This window comes from Ictalurus punctatus, chromosome 26 (genome assembly GCF_001660625.3).
Source record: "Ictalurus punctatus breed USDA103 chromosome 26, Coco_2.0, whole genome shotgun sequence".
NCBI lineage: Eukaryota > Metazoa > Chordata > Actinopteri > Siluriformes > Ictaluridae > Ictalurus > Ictalurus punctatus.
The window spans coordinates 17,282,287-17,307,374 of NC_030441.2; the positions used below are offsets into that span (position 1 = coordinate 17,282,287).

The window sequence follows — 25,088 nt, forward strand, 5'->3', positions numbered from 1 at the left end:
AATATGCGTCAGATCTTGCTTCACCCCCCCCCCCCCCCCCCCCCCCCCTTAAAATTACCGCAGATTTTCTGCAGATTCGGGCGAGGACGTGACATCAACGACGCGCGCTCAGCTAAAGCCCTCTTAGATTCACGTGCGCCGGACGCGAGTGCAGCTGAAAGGTCTCGTTTCGTGCGACTGTGGTTTCCTGCAAAAAAACAAGTTCAAAAAATTCAAGTCGCATCGGAAATAATAATAATAATAATAATAATAATAATAACAATAGTAATAATTAAAAAAAAAAGAGACTAGAACAATCGAGCGTTTTTTTTTTGGTTGCAACAACCACAGAAATCCTGTACGGATTGAGGAAAGGAAACCTCAGACAGAAATATGAACCTGAAAAATTCTCTATCTTTGGATGATGAAGACTTCTTCCCAAAACAGGGGTTCTAGGAATCTGGTGACTGACCTGCCGCTTGCCCCCTTGATCATTTCAAGAAGCCCCACATAACCGACCCCAACCTACAACTTTAATCCTTTCTAAGCCAAAACAACTGGGTCGAGTGTTTATTACTGTGTACGTTATTTTCTTGTGCTGGGAATGTGTGTATACATTATTTCTTTCTTTATTTATTTCTTTCATAATCTTCATTCAGTTCAACGTCTCAAGCCGAACATAACGTATGACGTCTACCGAATATGTAAATTAGTAGAATAATAATAGGCTTTTAATAACGTACGTCGTTTTAAAGGAAACATTCCCCCTGCATTACATGTCATTTGGTGTCAGTTTTGAATGACGGTGATGAGTGCGGATGAGTGCTGATGAGTGCGGAGTGTCCGTTCCAGCCATCGCCAGGCGAGTTCTCCTCGACGCTCGACTCAGGAACTTGTATGTTGTAGATCCGTGTGTGGTGGATCATTCAGATCATTCTAACCACCGGCTTCACGCTGTTCCACCCTTCTAAGACTGTTGGCTAGGACGTCGTGTTGACGGTGTGATTAACGGCGTGCGCTTTGAGACGCTACTTCAAATACTTCAGTCTTTATTGGAAGGTGTCACTGTGACAGCCCGTGCTTCCGACACGATGACAGCTCATGACCGCGGTGACTTAAAGTAATGGCACCACAATAAACATAGAGAACATTGGTTTTTCAGTTAAATAAAATAAAATAAAAAGACTTTCGTTGGTTAATGTTTCTAAATAGAATAGGAGGATTCAGACTTTAAGCGTTTCACTGCTTGGAAGGTCACCACGTTTGGAGAATGACGACTTCTTAGGTTCTCCAGAAAGACGGCTGGAGAACCCTTGGGGTGCTTTTATAGTTGGTGTTTTCCACATCAAGCACCATTGCTCGGTTTACGTGAAATGTAGCTGTGCTGAAAGAGGTGTTCAGGTTTTAATAAAAAAAATAAATAAAAAAAAGGTGGCTGAGGTGGAACCAGTACGAAGGACAAAGTAATGTCTGTTTCTGGGACGTTCACCGGTGTGTGATGTGACGTCACGTCCCACTTTATCAAGCAGCTCACATTCTCTGCATCGGTCTCTGGAGGTTTTAACGGCAAACCCCTCCTCATCGCCGCAGTCCTCATTTTAACATTATTAATCTGTTCGGCAAACTAGCTCGGACTGGAAAGCTAGGACATGTTGCTATGGTTACAGTGTTGCGATGTGAGGCGATTTTCTTTTTTGATACATCAGTACAATAAAGAACATAAAATAAAATAAAACAATAATAAAAAAAAAGATAAACACCCTTTAAGGTCATATATGCGACCCCTTTTTTTCTAAGAATATAAATAAACAAATTTAAAGAAAAAAAAAAAAAAGAGTTTTCTTCATTTTCCTGGACGTTCGAGCTGTACAGGATTTGTCCGTGTTTAACAGACTCCACCCAGACTCCACCTTCAGCTCCACACCCAATTGCGACCTGCTCAAACGTTGCTTTATGACACCGAGCGGTCCGTAACCCTTGTCCCTGTTTTATTCTCCGTCGTAAAACTGCACCCATTTATATCCCAAAATCCACGTCCTGACATTCAAGCGTGTGTTCCAGTTTATCCCTAGAGAGGTTCGGCTCTGACCTGGCGCGTCCTGACGCGACGATCGAGCGGCCCCGAGCTTATTCCGTCGCTAGACCCGTAGCTACGACAAAATGGCGACAGAGACTTCAAAACTAAAAGCAGTCCTCAATAAAACGACTTAAATAAGAGGAAACAATTGTGCTGTTAAAAACTGATTAACCCTGCAATCTGAAAATGTTCTACATCTCAAGACTAAACACCCGTATGTAATTAAACGTAACGTTAGCTAGCTAATTTAGCCAGATGCTCTTGGGGTTTCCGTATCTTGATTCTGAATTCGTTCTAAACTAGCTAGCGCGCGTTACTTCGTACGCATCTCGCAAAAGACGCCCTTTACACGTCACCTATAGGCTGCTGCAGCACTTACCATATATTTAACACAACGGGCAACCGCGAGCGAACATCGAAGTGGCGTATAAGTTTAATACAGGGCTTTCAAACCGGCTGGCTAGTCCGATGCCGAGACCTCCGCGCGTTACGGCTCGCGTATCTCGCAGATCGTCATCGTCACGCCGTTCCCGTTAAGCATTTGGCACTTGACGTGTTCGACGTTCACGCGGGCGTTAATTCGATTCGGTCTCGGAATGGAACGAGTTAAAACGTACGAGTTGAAAGTTTATACTATATACTGTTATACTAGAAAAATAAGTACCGTCTAAAGCGAATCAAACAAGTGAGTCCTTTCCACTCGCCAGACGTCCCTGAGCACCCTGATCAGATTTTTATATATACACGTACAAATATATATACATTTTATATACACTGGGGGAAATAAGTATCGGACGGGCATCGGTATTAACTCGAGAAATCCGTTCATCGACATTAAAGTCCGTAAATAGAGTTACGTGTACTCATTTCCCCCACCGTATATAAGCACATGACCTGCTTGAGCCTGACAGGCCGTGATAAACGGTCTCAGTTATACGATGTAGGTGTGTCAGGACAGAAACTGAACAGAGCACTGGAATGCTGAAACGGTCAGTCCTGCTGATCTACTTCAGATAACGACTTTGTACTGTCTTTAAATCAAATATTACTGTAGCAGAGAAATGAGAGAGATATATACACACACATTACATTATTTACATTCTCTCCATCACATCTGTTTCTGTCGTCCGGGACGACAGAATGTTCGAACCGGAGACGTGTATCTAATCGATTGTCCAAGGTTCCAGACGAACGTGTTTTCAAGACCATGCCTTAAAGGCTCATTTCTGGGAGCGCGTGCGGCTGGTCGTAACCCGTAGAAAAGTCGCTGCTCGACAGATCCGCTCCGGTCCCGTACATGTGCGACCTGTCCGTGTAACAACTCGGGTCCGGCTCGCTGCTTCCCGAGCTTCTACACACGTCCACGTCCTCGTCCTCGTCCTCGTCCTCGTCGCGGCCTTTGAGGTCGGTGATGTTGGAGAAGGTTTCCGGCAGGATGGGAATTCCGACAGCCGGTTCGACTCTGGGAATTTCCACGCGTTCCGGCTCCAGCGTGATCAGAAGGGTGTGTGTGAACTTGTCCTCCTTTAGGAATTTAGAACAAAACAAAAAGACACAATGTGGTAACACACTTAAGAATGCAGCAGGACAAGTCTGCGTTTATCTCACACACGCACGGGTGCCGTCTCTACGGGAAAGTTTACTTAGCGTTCGAACGTCGAGTACTTTAAAGTTCAAACGCCAACCCAGAAGAGCTGGTCGGTGTTTACAGTAAGAGGAAATATGAAACCTAAATGGATGTACCGCCACTGCTCTTGACTTGAACAAAGGCATTCATAACATGAGGTTTAAATACGCGGTCGACTTTGCATGGCGTTAATATGAGCGTGCGGATGCTGGGAATCCGCCCGAAAGAAGAAATGTTCTTGCTAGGCTAAGAACATGTGACTACTGTTTACAGATAAATGGAGGACTTTGAAAGAGGTCTGTACCAGTGGTCCTCTCATCCCGGATTACCCACAATCCTGTGTATTTTGTCATTTTTGTACTTCTCTAAAACACCCGAATCAACTCATTTACAGGAACTGGTAGAGGTGTATAAGAGCAGGTGTACTACAGGAGGAGGGATGGAACTTATTAGCTGTTGTAAAGAGTAACCGCTAATACACGCGTCCTTTAAAGCAGCGGTCACCAAAGCTGTTCCTGGAGGTCACCAACCTTCCTGAAGACTTCTAGATAGCTCCACCCATAATGACCATCTAATCACTGCGTCGCGCAACTAAAACAGGTGTTCTAGATTAAATCTGCAGGAAGGTACGGTAGATCTCCAGGAAGACGGCTGGGTGACCGTTGCGTCTTTTTCGAACATCTAATATTTCTGGTTGGACAACCTCCTCACTAATACGCGGATGAGATCCATTTTTCCCCAACCAGAAAGCACGGGCAATTATTTCTCTTGGGGTCCAGGGGACCGCTGCCGAGTCGTCGTCATTCTTTGAGCCTGCCCTCTTCCAACGCAAAACGTTTCTTGCAAAACGTTTGCATTCCAACCGAGCAGAAGTCACACCTGAGAGTCTACTGAAAACCGAGATCGACTGATTAAGCAGGTGGAATGAGATGAGGTGCGGCTCGTGCTCGATTCGAATGAGAAGCCGCGCCGGCCCGTTGCGGATAAGATCGGACAATCCTGCTGTCATCGTTATTACTAGGAAATCACAAAACACCACATACTCACCAGAACTCGTGGAAATTTGGACAGGTTGCACTCGTGGCATTTAGTTTCACAAAGCTTCACCAGAAACGCAGTGGCCGATGCCAAAATGAGTACCGCTGTGATAGCCACCAGCACCGGGATGAGGATCGTGGAGATCGGTGGACCTGAGGGAGATCCGAAGCGGAGCTGAGCGACAGTAATAGGTTTGATTCAGCATGACAGGATGTGGACTGTGAGAATTCGGTCCGTCACTGTTCGGTGTTCTTACCAGGATAAAGAGTGCCGCTATAACAGTAAGGTCTCGTATGCCGTACACGAGTTTGTCTGATCCTTCCAGAGAGTCTGATACAGTATTCCTCTTGCTCTTCTGGGAATGACACATTGCTCGCACACTTCTCCAACTCGTCAGAGCACGTAAACTCTTCACGCACCTGAAAGGAGAAAAATACGGGTGACCTTCTAGCATCTACCCTTTTGTCCCTCTGGAGTAACTCAAAGATTCCCTGTAGAACCCTTCCCTACAACAGAGTGTTTTCCTCTCAAAGAGCGTTCTAGTACGACCCTTCTAGGAGACCCTTAATTATCCTCTTAACAGTTAAAGCACCAGTCTAGAACCATTTTTACTAAGAGTCTACCAAATACAATGACACAGACAGGAGTTTGTACCACACGCTTAAACATTTCATCCATACACGCGTTCTTCTAAGGGTTAATTAGATACTTAAGGGCTATTAGCTTCCCAAACAGTTCACGCACAAACATTACTAGGCTCGTTGTTTGTAATGTCAGCGAGTCCATTTTAAACGGAGCGCTTAACTAGCTACAGCGGTCACTTTTAGATTAAATATACTTCATCTAAATATACCCCTCCACGCAGGTTGCTAGGATTTGAGTGCTGAAGGTACGAGTAGTGATGCGCCATCTAACCACGTTCCTTTGTGTTGGAATTTGAGCCAAGGGGAGGGTGGGAACTGATGGCCGAGATGCTTTGATTCTACTGAGACGAGCTACTTGTACGCTGGACAAATATTACTTGGTCTCATGCTGATCTTTTCAATCAAATGTCCATTATGCAGTATGACCTCTACTCTTATCCCTTGGCGGTTAGAGTTGTGGTTCCTACAGGTGGAGGTTGTCGGGTCAAACTCCAGGCACGTGATTCCGGATACGAGTAGCGGCTCGAGCTAGCGTGTATGAAAACCGCTACGTAAATATGTGCCTCCTATAGGAAATATATAATAACAAAGCTAAACGACCGGCTGTGTGTTCGAGCAGAGGAAGCCATTTAAAAACAGTTCCCTAAAGGAAACACACGGCTACAGCGCAACGAGCGGTCGCACTCGTTTTTTTGTTGTTGTTGTTGTTACATAGTGGTGTTCTCATAGCTGTACACTTTATTACTGAGAGAAGTAACAGGGGAAGTGATGGGCGCTGAATATCGACTGCTGGGAACTAAAACAAACAGCCTTCTCGTGTTTTACTGAACATTTCATTGTAGATCCTGTGGCTCGGTTGGATGAGCTTTGGTCGGTTGGAGGGGGAGTGGTTACAGAAGGGGTTATGGGGTGCGGGTGTTTCGGGGGAGGGGGGAGGTGAGCGTGTGGGTGGGTGGGGTTAAGGACCTATCACCTACACTTTTCAATCGCGCTTTCTCCACCTGCTCTTTACGCTGTCCGTCACCACAGGGACAAGCCAGATTCAAACCGGCAACCTCTGCGTTCAAAGGCGTTACACAAAGCCACCAAATCCCACACAAAGACGTTACTGGTGTAGGGCCTTTGTCTTTTAACATGACGACCACAAAACCAAAGCGAAACACAATTTGCATTTAAACCCCGAAGGCTCAGTAAAACGGATTAATCACAGCTGGAGAGGGGACTGAGAATACTTTAGAGGAGAAAATCCAACAGACGTGAACAGAAACAGGATAAAGCAGAGTAAAGGAACTGAACTGAAAAACAGGTCTTGTAAAACAGGTCTCCAACAATGCTAGTGCGTGTGTTGCTTAATTTAGAATATTTCCATAGAAGGTCGGTTCGCTGTAGGAGTGTGCGCATGCACGGATGCTGGGAAGTTTGGTTATACCATGGGACTGAAATGGACTTGACTGGGATTTGTGTCATGAATCTTAGCCCGTAATGCTAAAGTGACTGGGAAATCAATCTCATTTGCGAAATTAGTTACAAATTTTCAGCTTGCTTGATCAGTTAGGTATTATTAGCACATTCCGTCAGTAGCTGTGTTTATCGTTGATTTATTTTACCCCCCCCCCCCCCAAGTTGACTAACGAGTACTCTTTTTTTAAATCTTTCAATTCAATTATGGTTCATAAGTCCATGTCTAAGTTCACTTGCTGGACTGGATCCCAACCGTCATCTGGCTGGTCCTGGCCCACAGGCCATATGTTTGACTATTTGACATCCCAGCTTTAAAGGATCTCCCAGTGGAACAACCTACAAACTCTAAACACTGAGATGTATAGCTGAAAGAGCATGCGGATGGATGGATGTCCTTGGCCCTTGCCTTATCGCTGCTGAGCGTGTACGTCAGTGTGTCGCTGTTCTTGAGTTTCCGTAGAGCAGGTGTGTCTCTGTACAGGTGCAAAGGGTTGATGAATTCGACAAACAGCTTTCCGTCTCGAGCAGACAGCTCGACTGTGGGGAACTCGAGGTCACCTGAGAACAGAAAAAGGAGGCGGGTTTTACCTTTCAAGCCTGTAGTGTTGAGAAGAAAGATCTCAAGATGCGGGTTAAAAAAAAACCCCAACCCTTAAACTTACAGGTGATGTTCGTGGGACGAAGGTAATTGAAAGAGAATATTTGCGATTCTGCAAACTCAGACTCATGTCCACCATCTCTGGCCTTCACTTTCACAAAGTACCGGTTGTACGCCGTATCCTGGAGCAGGTCGGAGATGTTGTATCGAAGGTCCTTTGTGTTAACAGAGACGTTTTCCCTGCGACGCCAACAAAGCATGTAGAAAGAAACACAAAGTTTGCGTTAAGCCAATTCATACATACGTACGTACATACTGCAAAAACCGACACCTTTGCAAATGAACATATTTTGAATATAGTCAAATGTATCCAGTATTTCCTATTATAAGGTTACAATAAAGCGCCGTCATTGTGAACCGTTACGGCTCCTCTAACGATCATTTAATCGCTACTTCACAAACTATATCATAACATCCTGAATGTATAACGATGTTTCATCCAAGTTCTCAGAGTGCCCTGTCTTTCGGTTCTTCAATCAGACCAAACACCCCAACCGACATCTCAGGACAAAGCCGACTGTAAAGATCTAGAACTCAAGGCGTGGTCCGTAGGGACAAAGTAGTCAACCCTTCCCAATAATACTCCTGCACCGGCGGTGTATAAAGATATACCATTCTAAAACGTCCTATAAAATGTCCTCTCCCACTTTCAATCCTAATGGTAGTCAGAAAGTCCTCTTTCAAAACATCATGGTAAATTTGATGAGCCTCTTTTTAAACATCACGGTAATGTAGATGAGCTCTTTTTTTTTTTTTTAACCCTATTGGTATTGGAATCATAGTGTTTCTAAAATATATTGGTTATCTACTGTGTAAGTACAGTATAAATACTGGAGCTCCAGGTGTCGGATCACTTCCGAGAATTCTCATCGGTGTGGATCGCGTGAGGTGGAAATAAAATCTGGACCCTTGCTTCTTCTCACTCACGGCTGGTGTCTTTTTTTTATCTCCAACTGGGTTCACAGATGTGAGTATTTGCTTCTATGTTGAATTTTAAGTGTCTTTGGGTAACAGGCTAAACTTGGGCCAGCACGGGCCAGACCTCTGTCCATTCGCAAACCGTGTGACGACTAAGACGAGTGACCTCGATCGGTTTGGACAATCCTGAGCATCTGCGTGTAGATCCAGTAGAGTGTGTTATACTCACCCAGAGTCTGCTTTGAGCTCTAACAGGAAGTCAGCTTGTTCACTGAGACCAGTAGCCATCCACTCCACCACCACTCCATAACTGTCGCACTTCACAGACACACCGAAAGGAGCCGCAACTTCAAGATAGAAAGACAGAGAAAAATGTAAGGCATCAGTCTTACACTGATCCGCCACGCCTACTTAGATCAAAAGATGCAGGCTATCTGACGGTACCTCGAATAGTGAAGGCTACAGCAGGGGGAAGAGCTTTCTCTTATAGAGCCCCACAGTTATGGAACAGTCTTCCTATTAGTGTTCGGGACTCAGACACAGTCTCAGTGTTTAAGTCTAAGCTTAAAACGTATTTGTTTACTCAAGTCTACCCTGACTAGATTCTGTTCTACTTTCTCCCTCTCTCCTTTCGCCGAGCCCCACACGAATTTATGGAGATACTAGAGATCCAGATCCTTTCTGCCTCTGGATGGAGCTCAAATCTTCTTTAATTCCAGACTGCTGGGACTACGGCTGCTCCTAACGCCATACAGACTTCATATAAATCCATAATGAACTTTTTCACACTATCTGTTGTTACCCAGATGAGGACGGGTTCCCTTCTGAGTCGGGTTCCTCTCAAGGTTTCTTCCTCTTAAAACATCTTAGGGAGTTTTTCCTCGCCACCGTCGCCACTCAGTGGCTCGCTCAGTTGGGATAAATTCACACCTTTAATATCTGTATACCGTGTTGATATTTCTGTAAAGCTGCTTTGAGACAATGTCTATTGTAAAAAGCGCTATACAAATAAAATTGAATTGAATTGAATTGAATCAGTCATGTTACACAAGTAAAGAACAAGACACGATGTAAAGGAAAATAACGGTACGTTATTCGGACGATACGTTGTCCCAGAAATAATGGCGGTCGATGGTATTACTGTCATTGTCAAACAGAAACAGAAAAGGAAAAACGCCGACTGTATATTCTGTGAAGAAACAGAACGTTAGGCTGCATTTCATTTCTGTCTGGACACGTCACAGGTAAGCAGCAGGGAAAGTACCGTCTGACATCATCGAGATCAGACAAAGTAGCCTGCATCTCATCAGAGATTTCCAACCCTAGCTTGTTCTCTTGGTCCTCCTGGTCTGTCTCTCTCTCCTCTCAGTCTGCCTCTCTCTGCAATGTTCTCACCTTTTCCCTTTTATTGCAAAAAAAACGATGCCTCCTAACCGAAAAGCAACAGGTGTTCACGCACCCGACGGGCCAGTGGCGGAACTGCTGGTTTGAGTTTATCGTTCTGAACGGCGGTGTTTTTCATGTAAACACGAGAGATTTTAATCAGCGAAGACTATCGGCGCCGAGTGTCGAGACTCGTGGGTCGTGTTGTGTGTTTAGAGCCGCACGACGTGTGAGAAGCAGGAAATGTGTTTTGTGACTTGGCGTGGGATTAGGTCTACGAGTTTCAGGTTTTTCGGTCATTGTGCCTGGGCAACAATTGAGAAAAACAGGTCCCCGTGAATGAGCTGTTACTATAGAAACGATAAACCTGTGATTGTCAGAGCTGCCTTTGTGGACAATTACTCAGCACTTTCTGACCAATCAGATTTGAGAATTCAGCAGCACTGTGATACGAGGATCTACTGTTGGCTTGAGGTTTGCACTTATGAAGAATAATACCGTGATTAAAAGTTGATTTATTCTTCGTGACGTAAAACGAGTAAAAGTACGTACGGGAAAGAAAAAAAAAAATGCTCAGAGCAAAAGATTTGAACCGGAAAGTGTTCTTTACAGATCCTGGCAGGGGAGTTTGGGAATTTTTGTTACAACAGCTCATTTCCACCCACGTATACACAGATACAGCTTTGGTTCTGCACATAAAGAAAAATCTTTTATAGGCTCTATTTGTACAAGTACAGAATGAAATTGGGTGTATCGCTTGTGTACAGATGAGCATGAATGACTGGTCGGTCATATTTGAGCACTGATGCGACAAAAAAACAACGTATCGATGCCAACTAGTGATGTCAAACTCTTTTGTGTGTCTTTCAGACTTCTGTGTGAGTTTCATAAGAACAACCACGACTCCTCCCCGGGTTAGGAAACGCCACACTTCCTGAAATGTGCGTCTGTCAACTCGAGAAGTCTGTCATCGGTTAAACATCTATATCTCTAATCCGTGTTTTGATTTAAAATAAAAACAAAACACCACGACGCTTAGACTGGCAGAGAGGAAAAGGTTAAACGATTCACCTCAGATCTAGTGCAAGTCGTCATCGCTCGCCATCGTCTCAGCAGGGCACGTAACTGGACGGACCCGGCGTGCCGTCACAGAAAAGACCGCTTGTGAGAACTTCATTGAATCATTCTGGCTTCCAAATCAGGACGCTTTAATTCTCGGAAACGTCGACGTTCTTGGGAAACCGAGGAAAGGTGGGATAAAGCATGACTCCTTTTAAGCGGAGGAGATTAACTCCAGGAACTCCAGTAGGGCCGCTCTCCAAATTATTTTGAACACGTGAAAAGCACAGACGCTCGACCTATTTTATTTTGCTAATAGTATTATTATATATGACTCTAATTATATAGAAACCTTCAACAAAAAAAAAAGGCCCCTGGTAGTCAGTGGGTGATAAAAGAAAAACAAAACAAAACACAGCGTAGTCACGAAGAATCACACCCATGTTTTTTTTGCCACCTGACCCGTGCACATTTTTAGATAACTGCTGGCAAATGTCATTTCCTTATGAGACATGTCAACAGTACTGAAGGAAAAAAAAAAAAAAAAAGGATTATGAGATAATAGGTATCACGGCCCTGTTTAACGCAGGGGTTCTCAAACGTTCTTCAGATAGAGACAGGTTTAAGTGTAAAAATGAATAAAATAGATCCGTACATCCCATCAGGAAAGATTTCTTTCATCAAAATTAAACATATATATATATATATATATATATACACACACACATATACATACATATGTACATCTGTATGTTGTCTATTCATTATATCTTTTGATATATATATATATATATATATATATATATATATATATATATATATATATATATATATAAAATTGTAAAAAAAAATTCAATTCCTATTTTTATATATATAAAAAAAAAATTTAATTTTTTTTTTCAATTCCTGAACATTGATATTAGGTTTAAGTTGGCATTATTTCTTTATAGGCCTATTATTTAGGTGCATTTATTTAGGTCACGGACGTTTGAATTAAAGCCAATTAATTCAATTTACCAGTTAAACAGGTTAATAACTACTCAATTATAATTAATTAGATATGAATGAGTTGTAATTCACAGCAATGTAACAGCAACAACAACAACGACAACAATCACAGATCCCCTGGATAAGACACATGGCCCCAGGGGGTCCCCAGACCCCATTTTGAGAACCACTGGGTACAGGCTAGACAAGAAGGAAGAGATATGGAAGTGGAGAGGAAAGAACTCGTTTGCACAAGGATAATCCAAACACAGAAACAAAGCCCAGACCGAGAAGTATTCAAGATGTATTCACCAACTGGCCGATCCAAACGTCTCTCTCTAGCAAAACGGCAAGATGGTCCGGATGGTTAATGATGATATTTATAAGGGGAACCCACTGTTGTAGAGTTCATTACGCTCTGTCATACAAACCGAAGAACCTATTAGAACGCTAGATGGAAGGGGGAAGGGTAATGTACCACTGTACTACAGAAGCTTGTCCTTCATTACTCAGGGTTTGTGACTACATCCAAAAAAAATCATCTGCTTATGATTATTGCGCAACAGATCGAAGTCGTCATCGTATCACTCGGATTGTACGCCAGATCACTTCGTAGCAACCAGGGAGTTTTAGAAGAAGGAGAAGAAGAAGAAGAAGAAGAAGAAGAAACCTTTTTTTTTTTTTTTTAAACACTTTATGACAAAAAGTATGTGGACACCTGACCACTCTACTGGAAAGACTTTGCACTAGATTTTGGAGCGTGAAGGTGTGGATTTGTGCTCATACACCAACAAGATCATTACGGAGGGTGGGTCAGGAGGTCTGGGGTGCGGTCAGCGTTCCAGTTCATCAAAGAGTTCAGTGGGGTTGAGGTCAGAGCTCTAGGAGTAGGTCACTCAGGTTCTTCCAGTCCAATCTTGACACCCAGAGCTCACATTGTACACAGTGCTATTGTCATGATGGAACAGGTTTTTGTAACGCTATAGAAGACGAATGTATAATAAGTGTATGACGATACTTCTTAAAGCTTATCGTTGTCTTTTAAAATGTAATTATTGAACTTTAAAAGACAAATTCTAAGAAAAAAGACAATTTGTGTCAATTGTATTTACCCTACTTTTTGGTCTTTACCGGTTTGAATTTACTTATTAAGTTTTTTACTTTCTTATGTATACTTTTTGCACAATTAATCCATCCAGCAAGGTGTCATAACATCAAAAACATCGCCAGATTAAACATTTACTTAATATATAATCTAGTTTATGGATACTCTGGACATCAAATTATTTCAGTCCAACTGGAGTCAAGCTCCAGAGCCAAGGTTAACAAAATCTTCCAAATTCACCAAATTAAATGTAAACATCTATGTTTGAGCTGTTTTATTGCCTTACTGCTTTTATTTCAACGTCACGTTTCATTCGCCAGTCGATCTCAGTGGGCGGAATCAGCTGGTATCGTGAAAAGAAAAAAAAAACAAAGACCAAAATATCACAAGCAGAATCTGTTTATTGATGGCGTGTCTTGCTTATGGACTCAAGACCAAAGAGAGTTAGTCACTGAATAAATATCAGTGATTGATTTGAACTGAGTCACTCTGAACCTGATGGCTTCAGCCCCAGGACTACAACAGTGTAAAGAGGTTTCGGTAAAGGATGCCAGGAAAAACCCCATAAAAATCATCCCAAAAAAAAAAAAAACACCTCCGTAAGGTAGGAATCCTTTTACTACTGTTGGACGGCATAAATCAATGAGAAGAGTTAATCCCGCATACCGCAGCTGACAGGAAGTTGAACTTGCCAAGGAACAAAACCACCAAGGTTAACATCATGTGATACACCAATAAGGAAATAAAACAATCAATCAATAAAAAATAAAAAAAAACAGACAAAAAAAAAAAAACAGTCTATAGTTATTACATTACGTAATGTGTTACATGTATCACTTTAAAGGGGGGGTTAAGTATTTATATCTCAATATTCCAGTGAAGTATTCCCTAAATCCTGCTCTTTATATTTATCATTTACGGATACATTTCATTTTGTTGAATGTGATAGATTCATACCAGAGCAACAAGAAGCATTCTGGGAATTTCTGTCAAGTTGATACGCCTGACACATGTTTCTAACCTGTAAAACGATCAAAAGCGTGTCGCTGCAGATACAGTAAGATGAATACTGTATATCTGTATAGACGCTATAGACGCCTGGGTTAGGACAAAAAAGGACCGGCTCTCACAAGACCAGCCCACCGGGAAAATTTCCAACTTCCCAATGGCCAGTCCGCATCTGATTTATACACCGTTTCTACATCCTATCCACATTTACGCACATAACCACGACTAACGTTTTAAGCCAGTTGTGTGGAATGTGACACATTAATGAATCATCAATCAAAGATCTTGTTTCCTGTAGACGCAGATTTATTTTTTTTTTAAAAAGTCACTTCGCAATCTGTTGCCAGGAAAACGTATTGCAAAACCAGTTTTGCAATTCGTGAGTCCTGTCAGCACACGTAGCCTGAAGCGGACACGACGCGCTCCACGAACAGACAGAACAAACTACTGTACTTGACCATGTGACTGCGGAGGTACAATCACAAGCATAACGAATCAAACTAACGCGCATGTCCTCGTCACGGTACCTCCACAGAGACGAGCGGAGGTACCCATACGTACCTTGGGAGAGCGCGTGTACTTTATGTATCGTACAAATCTGTTGTCGTTTGGTCTGTGAGCGTTGTTCAAATGAAATCGGACACAAACACCTGTTTTAGAGGCGACTAGTAGTAGCAGAAGCTCTGTAAATCACTCTCACACACTCTTTCACACATCACTCAGGACGGACTTGTGTGTACTTCGTGCTGTTAATTCTCCTACAAGGACACTTTCGCATTTACCCAGAAGGCTTGTGTATATAAGGCTATACTCACTTTATATCCAATACGATATTTGATCTTTTTTCTTTTTTTTTTGTCCTGAATATATGTTTGTGTTTTATCATTCTGAATCCTCGTGCTTGCACATACTCCTTCTTGGATTGTTGCTATGATCTCTGAATTTCCCTCTGGGATTAATAAAGTCAGTCAGTTAGTTAGTTAACTAGTCAGTTAGATAGCTAGTTGGTTAGTTAATTAGTTAGTATCTATCTATCTATCTATCTAATATTCGGAGGTCACCATTCAGACCAGTTCTGGTCCGAGCTCATATGAAATGATTACTCTGTAGTAACTTGTAGTGTTTGATACTCACCAGCATCTGTAAGTCTTCTCAGTACACTCAGTACAGTGAATGCAGTGAGGACAGCAAGGACATGGACGCGCATCTTGCCAAGCTGAATATCATCGATAATATCACTCAGTCATGAGTTCCTCTAACTCCAGACTACAGAAAATAACCCCGGATGAAGCGTTCGCATGCTCAAAGTCAGACTAAAACGCGAACAGACTCGGATTAATCCATGTGAGAGGCTCCAGGAGCTCGGCTCTGTCTGTGACAGTCTTACCGCTGGACTGTGTATGTGTGACGTGAGTCACGTTTCCGCACTTCCGCGTGCGAACCCGCACGTTACATCCAACATTACCGCACCCGGTGACTAAACACTCGGTCTGACAGGGGGGTTGATACATTATGCGATTAAAACATGTAAGTGCTTTTAATATGTATGTATGTATGTATGTATGTATTATTATTATTATTATTATTATTATTATTATTATTATTAAAAACGTGTTAAGGGCAATGACTTTGATATCAGCGCTCGTGCTCAGCCAACAGGTAGCCGAAATGAAATGGCTCACCGGTGCGCATGCGCACTTGGATCATTCATGCACGCGTGAGAAATGATAGATGGACAGATAGGAAGAGTATTTTATCATTATAAAATAAACACTATATATATATTTACACACACACACACACACACACACACACACACACACACACACACACACACACATATATATATATATATATATATATATATATATATATATATATATATATATATATATAATGTGTGTGTGTGTGTGTGTGTGTGTGTGTGTGTGTGTGTACACACATAGTTGTGCACAAAGGTTTGCATACCCTTTAATACTGTTAACAAAGTCTTTAATACTGTTGCAAGTCTTTAATACTGTTAACAAAATAAGAAGGATCATAAAAATGCCATGTTGCTTTATTTAGTATTTTCCTGAACACGCTCTTTCACATAACATGTGTTTACATTTAGCCTAGTCCACGGGACAAGTTAATAGCTGAATTTATTTTGAAAAAAATAATAATAATTACCCTTCTCTTCAAAAGTTTACACACTCTTGATTCTTAATCCCGTGTGTCGTTACCTGGATGATCGACGGCATGATGTGTTTATGTTCTGTGAGAGTCGTTCACGAGTCCCTTGTTAGTCCTGAGGAGTTAAACTGCCCACTGTTCTTCAGAATAAATCCTCCAGGTCCTGCACGTTCTTTGCTTTTCCAGCGTCTTTTGCATATTTGAGCCTTTTCTAACGGCGGCTATGTGATGTCGAGATCCATCTCTTCACACTGAGGGACGACCGAATGACTCGTACACGACCACTGCATGAGGTGCAAACAGTCACTGATGCTCCAGAAGGCAACACGATATATTAAGAGCCGGGGTGGGGGTGTAAACTTTTGAATGATGTGTGTAAATTGTTAGTGTTAGTATGGATATGAATAATCGATGGTGGTATCGTCCAATGAGTTCATCCTAAAACTGGCTCAGTGCAACAACCACTGATGTTTTCGAGAGCTGGGAGGAAACCGGAGAACACGGAGGAAACCCACCCGTGTAGACGCTGGACGAACATGCGCGGAAACGTCACCCAGAATGTAAACCTTGGATGTAATACACCGTATCATAAACACAACTTTCAAGTAACCGTTCTATTACCAAAACATTTGTGTGGATGAACATTTAATCACCGCTGATTTTGTTTTCTTTATGAGAAAAGACAATGACCCGTGTGGTGAGAAGTTCACTCACCCACTTTCAGTAAGCACTTTATCCTGGTCAGGGTCGCAGACGCGGGGAGAACACGTACAGAAACGCTGCACAGACAGTAATCCGAGCTCAGGATCAAATCAGGGACACTGGAGCTGTGAGTCAACGAAGCGACCCGCTGTACCACCATGACACCATCAGTATTACTGTCCATGTGTAATGAAATATTCGAATAAAAACATTTTATTTTACAAAACAGGAAAACCATATTACTGCCTGTAAAATGATGCACACTTGATGTTCAGGAGAGATTGCGTATGAAGGTTAGAGCACCTCCCGTTAATCAATGAATTATTTTTTTTATATAAAGGTACAGCAGTTTATTCTGCCACCAACTCAACCCCACCTGCTGAGGCAAAATTAGAAAATTATTATTATTATTTTTTAAACCAAGATACTACTCAATATAGAAATGGATTGTTTCTTATCCTTTACTCTATTTTCAGTTGATTTAAAAGGGAACGATTGGGAGAGAGGAATATTAAGCCTCTTAAAGGATTACAGCAGCTGTGTGGGGCAGATGTGAGGAGACACGCGTCTGGATGCGACCTTCAAATGCGTAAATTAACTGGCTCCCAGGTGTGTGTGTGTGTGTAACTGGAGATAGTTTCGTCCTTATTAATTGACATTCAAAAAATTCTAGCCCAAAACATAATGAGGTATTTGTCCAAAACTGAATCGTCCTGAATTACAAAGGAAAGCCGAGAGTGTGATGTAGATTTGAGGTCATTTCCTGTCAGAAGTAATCCCATTTAAATTCAGTATATTTAGTTACACTATATAAGCCTTCATACTGATGTGCTGACACTGCTGCTTGCCCTGCTGGAAAAAAAAAAAAAAAAAAACCCTCTTAGACGCCAAGGCTTTTCAGTGTCGGTACATGATTTGCTGCATTGTTATTACTGTAGCTGCAAAATCGTCTGTGAGGAAGACAGCACCACTGCTACCATGGGTTCAAGGACACCAGAAGGACAACTAGAGCTGTGAAATTTTTTTTATCCGCTGAAAATCACCACCAAATCAAATTAAATTCCCATTCGTTCATGTGCTACAGATGAGCTTGTCTTGGTTTTTATGTGGGGAGGGTGGTGAAGGATTATTTTGATTCGATTTACCGCCATTATGTCTCGATAAAAGTTTTGGGTTCATATCAGCTAAGCGCTGATGAGGCCGATGACCCATGCGGTCATATAATCGATCCCAAACTGGAAACTTTAGGCAAGATGGAGAGAAAAAGAAAAGCAATTTCCTGTGTGGCGTGCACATAGTGTACGTACGCTAGACGTTAGGTCTAGGTGTGTTACCGTCATGCAAGTTTAGCCTACCAAATAAAACCTGGAGTCCTAAATTAAAGACTCAAAAAAGTATTCCAATAGGGGGCAAACTAGAGCAATAAACTCTATGAATGAATAAATCGTCAACGGTATGCCAAACATCTCATATACGATGATCAGCCGTAACATTAAGAAAAACCTTGGGTCGCATCTACACTGCAAAAATTGTTCAGGAACGGTTTGAGGAACATGATGAAGAGTTCAAGGTGTTGACTCGGCCTGCAAATTCCCCAGATCTCGATCCGATCGAGCATGCTTGGGATGTGCTGGACATTCGAGTCTGATTCATAGAGGCTCCACCTCGCAACTTACTTAGAGGACTTAGAGGATCTGCTGTTAACGTCTTGGTGCCAGATACCACAGCACACTTTCAGAGGTCTTGTGGAGTCCATGCCTCGGTGGACCTGCACAATTCCCAATTAAGCCCATTTCATATATAATCCAAATTAAGTCCAGGTTGTAGCATGACAAAATGTTGAGAGTTCAAGGCACTGCAAGAAACTATACTAAAACCATCATTGGAAAAATTTGTAATGGATTGCAACCCATTCTGACCCATTTGGCAATTAAACAGTTCAGGCCGAGAGATGTTGATTTTAAGTTCAGAGTGTAGTTCTTGGTGCCTGGTGGCTCCAGGGTATGATCTTCGAGCCAGACCACCAGTCACTGTATGTGCAGAGTTTCACATTTGTTTATCTTCGCTTTCCTTCCACCACCTAAAAACTATGTAAATGTCAATGTAAATCTGACTGGTGTGTCATTTCACATCGGCGTTTGAAAGGTCGTCTCGTACACGTGTCTCTATTCTTATAAATAGATAGGAGCCTGGTCTTTTATTTAAAATAAAATAAGTAAATAACGGTCCGGGAGTGATACCAAGATGGCCGCCGAGTGGACAGACTTTGCTACAAAGACTCTGTTTCTATTCGCTCAAGCAATACATCGATATGGATACCGGTACGAACCCCACTCTTCTCCACTGCGACCCTACTCAATCCAAGCTAAACTAGCTCAATCCATGCAGCTAGCTAATGCACTTCATTTCAATCTGACTAGCTGATATTATAAAAAGCCTAGTAGTCCATGTTCATGAACCATTTTTCCTTGTCGACGTGGGGAAATTTGATTTGCAGCAGGGTTCGACAACAAACTTATTACACATGACAATCAACAATAAATACAAATAAGTGCGAATATAAATACAATACAAATATGATAATGTGTCTTTATTGATCACATATACATATGCACAGTGAAATTGTTTTCTTCGCATACCCCAGCATGCCAGGAAGCTGGGGTCAGTTATGATACAGCGCCCCCTGGCGAAGAGAGGGTTAAGGGCCTTGTTCAAGTTTCAACAGTGGCAGCTTGGGAGTTCTGGAGCTTGAACCCCCGCCTTTCCGATCAATAACCCAGAGCCTTAACCGCTAAGCCACCACTGCCCTAATGGAACATACAGGAGCATACCCTAGGAAGTATGTGTGCACTTTTTTAAGGCTACTATTGAAAACAGAGCTGATTATTATGTTCTGTGACATCCCTTGAATGATCAATACTGCGTAATGTCCACACAGGATTTCACTGAGTTTTTCTGTTTATTGTTGCAGCCAAAAATGCTCGATTGTGCTGTGGCTTTTTTTTTTTTCAAAATTTGTAATGCGACTTGCGTTTCTTTCTCAGTGATGTTTGTTGGTAAACGAGACCGTTTCCTCGTTCTTGCAAAAAGCAACAATCTGTAGTAGCAATACAGGAACGGTGCAGTTTTTGGTGAATATCGCTGAGCTAGAGCAGTGAGCGGGGTTTAGTCATTTAGCTGGGCTGAGATTTGTAAAATTATGTCTACGTAGACAGTATAACTCGGGGCTCGTCGAGCTTATCCGCAAAGGGCGTGTGTGGCTGCAGGCTTTCATACCAGCCAAATAAGAGGCACACTTGGTAGCGGATAGGAGACCAGGGTGAACTGCTTAAACCGGTGGGAAAAGGTGTGTGGCTCCTGCCCGGTTAGAATGAAAGCCTGCAGCCGAACACCGGCCCTTTACGGATAAGACTGAGGACCCCTGGTATAACTGAAGGACAGACGTGCTACTTAGCTCGACAAATATTTACCCTGTACCTAAGTCCACTAATCTGGTCTCTCAAAGCTCCTCCAACATCTGCTTGTTATGGCCACGCAATTCCTAGACACACACAAAAGAGGATGCTTAGCATTTTGATTATCCCCCAAACAGTCGCCTCAACGTGCTCTTGTTCGTCCTCGGTGCTCACGATCGCTATTGATTGACAGATAGCTGAGCCATCGCTCCCTCACCCCGTCCTCGTCTTTTCACTCTCCATTAAAACTAGGCCAGATGCAAATCCCTGACAGATGAGTTCATCTATTTATTTTTTTTAGTCTGTCTGACTGACGGCCCGGAAAGTGTCGCTCTGCACGTGTTAGCATGTGAGAGAGTGCTTACATGCATACGAGCTTAACCGCTTCACTCGCTCCCTCTTTTTTCCCCCGCTCAGATTTGACGCACAACGCAGTAAACTTCTCTCTTAAATCCCCGCTTTCTCCAGAGGCTCGCCGGCTCTTTTTCTCGATTCGGTCCCGATTTATTCCGCGAAAGAATGCGAAAGTCTCCAGAGAGCAGCTGGACGAAATTCGGTCCTGCCGGGAGAGGCTCTTACGACTGGATGGCGGGATCGTCATCACCACCTCCTGAAGAGAAACACGGGCAGGTAAACCGCTACGGAATGACGTGTACGCTGGACAATAGCGCACGCAAATCTAAATCCACAACTTCTCCTTCTTCTTTTAAAATAGGGTTTAAATGATGACGATCGCCGTTTTGTATTCATCATTATTCCATCCGTATTTTTGTGTTCCCTTCGATCTTTCTGCCTAAATTACAACAATAGACGACAACAAATCCCCAAGTAATACAGGAAATGTAGCGAATCAGAACGTCACACAATTACACACAAAAACCAGCACGTGTGAGAGCGGTACTTTCCCGTTTATCATTTAAAAAATGAAAAGTACAAAGAATTACAGATTGCTCTTCAGTGGGTGAGTGTGGATGAAGTGACCGGCTCACGTGAAATTAGTTTAGCTGTGAGCTACGTTCCCATGTTGATCTTTCAAAAGCTTAAGCCGATGTATTTCCTACGGGTTACTTTGGTTCTGTCTGAGTTACGTTTAGGTGTATCTTTTGCGAAAGTAAGACGAAAGATTTATTATATTCAGGTTCTTCCGAGTTCTCTGGTTTCCTCCAACCTCCCAAAAACATGCCAGTAGATGGACTCGTTAAGAAAGACTGCCCCTGATGTGAATGAGTGTGTGAGTGTGTGTGTGTGTGTGTGTGTGTGTGTGTGTGTATGAAACCCTGAGATGGACCGGTGTCCCGTTCAGGGTGTATTCCAGCTTCACAGACTCCAGATCCAGATCATTTTTATTTTTTACTGAACTAACATGCCTCTGTTTCATGTGTTATTCCAGACACAAATAAGTATTAGTTACGTTGATTGATTAATGATTACCTGCATATTCGTGACACAGCAGGTTATATTGCCACTCGGCAGTGTCGGATTGATCTTTTTTAGGTATTGACTGTTGACTGTTTACATAACATGGCAGTTCATTGTTTTGTTTTTAAAGTGAGGTCGTGTAGAATAGGTGAACCCATTTTTCAGGAATTGGACGCACGAGAAAGTCTGCACTGTTTACCTGGAGGGATGGCGTGGTGCGAGACAAGGCACTGTCCACGGTGCTGAACTCACTCCGAGTGCTAGTTGACGCTATGAGGGTTTGTTATTACACGCCGATATAAATGTTAGTCATACAGTCAGGAACACTTTTACTTGTACTTCTTTTGGTGGTTGTTGGAAATGTAAAATACTATTCGGGCTATTTATTGGTGCCATTGCCGTAAACATTCCAGTTGACATTATTTATATGTATAGTAACGCATAACTAATGGTGCATTATGGTGTCCAGCACTCTAGGTAATTCTGCACAGACCCCACTTTGAAAACCATGGCACTATAACTTCATGCTTTTTCTGGTATAAAGGATTGCTGCCAGCATTAAAAAAAAAAAAAAAAACAAGTCATGAGAATTTTCACAAGAGGTCATGTTTTAAAAGTTACAACCGTTTAAGGAAGTTTGTCGTCATAGCTTTAACCTATGACCAACATTTGCATGAACTCGCTCAGTTGCATTTTTGGTCTACTGACCAGAAGGCTGTGCCAGAGTTTCACTGTAAAACCATTACGTGACATCCTTAACTCCGAACTGCTCAGATCAGTGTTCGGTTCACTTCCTACCTCATTTCTAAGTCACTCTTTATCTTTACGCGTCGTTGTTATGTCGTTCTTCTTGGTCCTGAACATGTTTGTATTGGGAATATATACACGATTTTACCTACTTTCCTCTGGGAAAAACAGGCCTGACGGAAGGTCATCTGATGAGATCAGTAACCAGAGGGATTTCAAAGGATTAGAGTCTAATCTAGCTGAAATGCAGCTTTATCTGATTAACATCAGTGCAGACTGAGACATGCCTTGATTGATCTTTGTAGGATTGGAGGCTGGGGAGGAATTATGGGATGAAATATTTGATTTTGATTTTTGATTTTCACATGCGCATGTTTCTGCTTTGGAAAATATTAGATTCCTAGTGGACGTCTGATCAGGTTTATTGGAGGTGTAAACTTACTTAACCAACAAAACTGACCAAAATTAAATGCCAACTTCTTACAATAGAAGACACCTTTAAATATATATATATATATACACACACATATATATTTTTCCCAAGCTTTAATCATATGCTACAGGGTGTCTCTATAAAATTTTTCATACTTCGTTTATAATATATATCTTAGATAGCCTTTAAGAATGCCTTGGCATAGAAGAAGAACGTACTGAAATCAAACAGAGTCCCCTATGTATGGAGACACCCTGTATAAATTGACAGACCTTATGTCTAGACTCCTCCTTTGTTTTGTCCTTTTAGGTGAACCCTCAAAGTTTCATTATAGTACACTTTGTAGTATGTTTACCTACTTTGGCAAAGTGCTTAACAAACCTCTATAGAAAGCAAAAGCGTGCTCAACTACCCCAGGAACCCCTGAGGAATCCTTTTTATTAAAGAGCTTATCTTATGATGCATGTACTCACATTAATGACAGTTAATAGTCTTTCATCCTTGTCTGCAGGGTTACCACTGGAACGAGCTATTAACCGACCAGGATGCAAAGACTGAGATTGTCTTGTACGTTATCCTCCCATTGGTGTCGCTCTTTATCTTCTGCCTGACAGCCTTCCTGGTCTACCAGAGATGCTCACGCAGCAAGCTCAGTCTGGCCAACATCATTGCGCTGGACCTTCAGGATGCAGACAGCAGCGCTGAGATTTTTGCTTCGCTCACAGCCAATGCCGAGCGTCTGAACAGCACCAGCTCTGACACATCCGAGGGCGTTTTCCTGATGGTCTACCTTCCGCCGCCCTACGAGGAAACCCTGACCAAGATAACCCGTGCAGCAAGTCTCACCAGTGGCAAAGATGTGGAATGCATAAAGATGGAAGATCTCGAGGCCAAACTGTGTCCAGAACTCAAATCCAGCGGGCATTACGTTTAAACCAGAGTCACAAATATGTCATTTAAACAGTGGGACACTCCCAAAACAAACCAGTAGTCTGAACGAGAGGCGATGGTACATTTATTCAGACTTCTAACCTTCTGAAGAATGAAAAAAAAACAAAACCCAAAACGTAATACTCGACCACACCTGTATTGTCACCATCATATAAAGTTTCTCTTGTGTCCTAATGATAGAGAACGCAGTAACTGCTCACAGAGTGAAAAAAAATCGTAGTGGCTCAAGAATAAGATATAGAGTTGCGTGTTTAATTGATTGAAGGAAAAAAAAACGCGTTAAAAAAATAAAAGTTTTTAGTTTTTCAAGATGTTGAAATCTAAGATATGTATTGATAACATTCACATTACATGTAGATTAAATAGAGAGATGTAGGTAGTCCGGGCGCATGGTGGCTTAGTGGGTAACATGTTCATCTCACGCCTCCAGGGTCGGGGGTTCGATTCCCACTGTGGTCCTGTGTGTGTGTGGAGTTTGCATGTTCTCCCCGTGCTGCGGGGGTTTCCTCCGGGTACTCCGGTTTCCTCCCCCAGTCCAAAGACACGCATGGTAGGCTGATTGGTGTGTCCAAAGTGTCTGTAGTGTATGAATGTGTATGTGATTGTGCCCTGTGATGGATTGGCACCCTGTCCAGGGTGTACCCCGCCTTGTGCCCCATGCTCCCTGGGATAGGCTCCAGGGTCACCCTGAAAAGGATAAGCGGTATATGGAAAATGGATGGATGGATTGATGTGGTCCGCAACAATATTCAGATAAGCTGTGGTGGTGCTCGACTGTTATCAAAGAGCCCAGTGCTGTTGATACCAAACTCTGAGCCTAACATTTGCATGTTGCAGCGGAAATTGAGATTCATCAGTTTTTCAGAGTCTGTGCCCACTGTTGCTTTAGAGTCCTGTTCTTGGGTGTGGTCTCCTCCTATTAAAAACCTCTTTCCCAAATGCTTCTAGCACTCGACAAAGGGACTCCTTTAACTGTCAAACAGATTCCCTGCCTACAGATTTATCGTATGAATATAATCCAATTATACAAACATTATTCTAATGTGTTCAAGCCATAGAACTTTTTATTCCCGGGCAAGTATACAATAAGCCAGCTTGTTTTTTTGTTTATTTTTTTTTTGGTCAGGGATTTCAGAGTCAGGTACATGTGTACACAAAAAACAAAGACTATGGTCATGAAACAACAAAACAAACAAAGACTAGACACACGTGGTCAGAACATGAACATGGACTAAACGATGTTTAATAACGACAGAATCTAG

General features: G+C 42.4%; 2 protein-coding genes across 4 annotated transcripts; one reads left to right on the plus strand and one right to left on the minus strand.

The window, feature by feature from the left end:
* Positions 1-51: 51 nt before the first annotated feature.
* Positions 52-16,931, minus strand: ifngr1 (interferon gamma receptor 1). 2 transcript variants are annotated; one of them, NM_001360862.1, is made up of 7 exons: positions 15,079-15,424; positions 8,632-8,749; positions 7,489-7,664; positions 7,233-7,384; positions 4,978-5,140; positions 4,731-4,873; positions 52-3,580 (listed from the first exon to the last, which is right to left on the minus strand). In NM_001360862.1, exons 1-7 carry the CDS (start codon positions 15,149-15,151, stop codon positions 3,269-3,271), a joined length of 1,137 nt encoding a protein of 378 aa, NP_001347791.1. In that variant the 5' UTR covers positions 15,152-15,424; the 3' UTR covers positions 52-3,268. The 2 variants fall into 2 exon arrangements, with proteins under 2 accessions (NP_001347791.1, XP_053531916.1); XM_053675941.1 differs by lacking the exon at positions 15,079-15,424 and adding an exon at positions 16,170-16,931 and having other exon boundaries at positions 1,012-3,580.
* Positions 15,387-25,047, plus strand: LOC124626346 (small integral membrane protein 28). Of its 2 annotated transcripts, none has more exons than XM_047151251.2 (2): positions 15,387-15,471; positions 23,387-25,047. In XM_047151251.2, the coding sequence occupies exons 1-2, from the start codon at positions 15,457-15,459 to the stop codon at positions 23,807-23,809; spliced, it is 438 nt and encodes a 145-aa protein (XP_047007207.1). In that variant the 5' UTR covers positions 15,387-15,456; the 3' UTR covers positions 23,810-25,047. The 2 variants fall into 2 exon arrangements, with proteins under 2 accessions (XP_047007207.1, XP_047007206.1); XM_047151250.2 differs by lacking the exon at positions 15,387-15,471 and adding an exon at positions 20,601-20,906.
* The last annotated feature ends 41 nt before the right edge of the window (positions 25,048-25,088 follow it).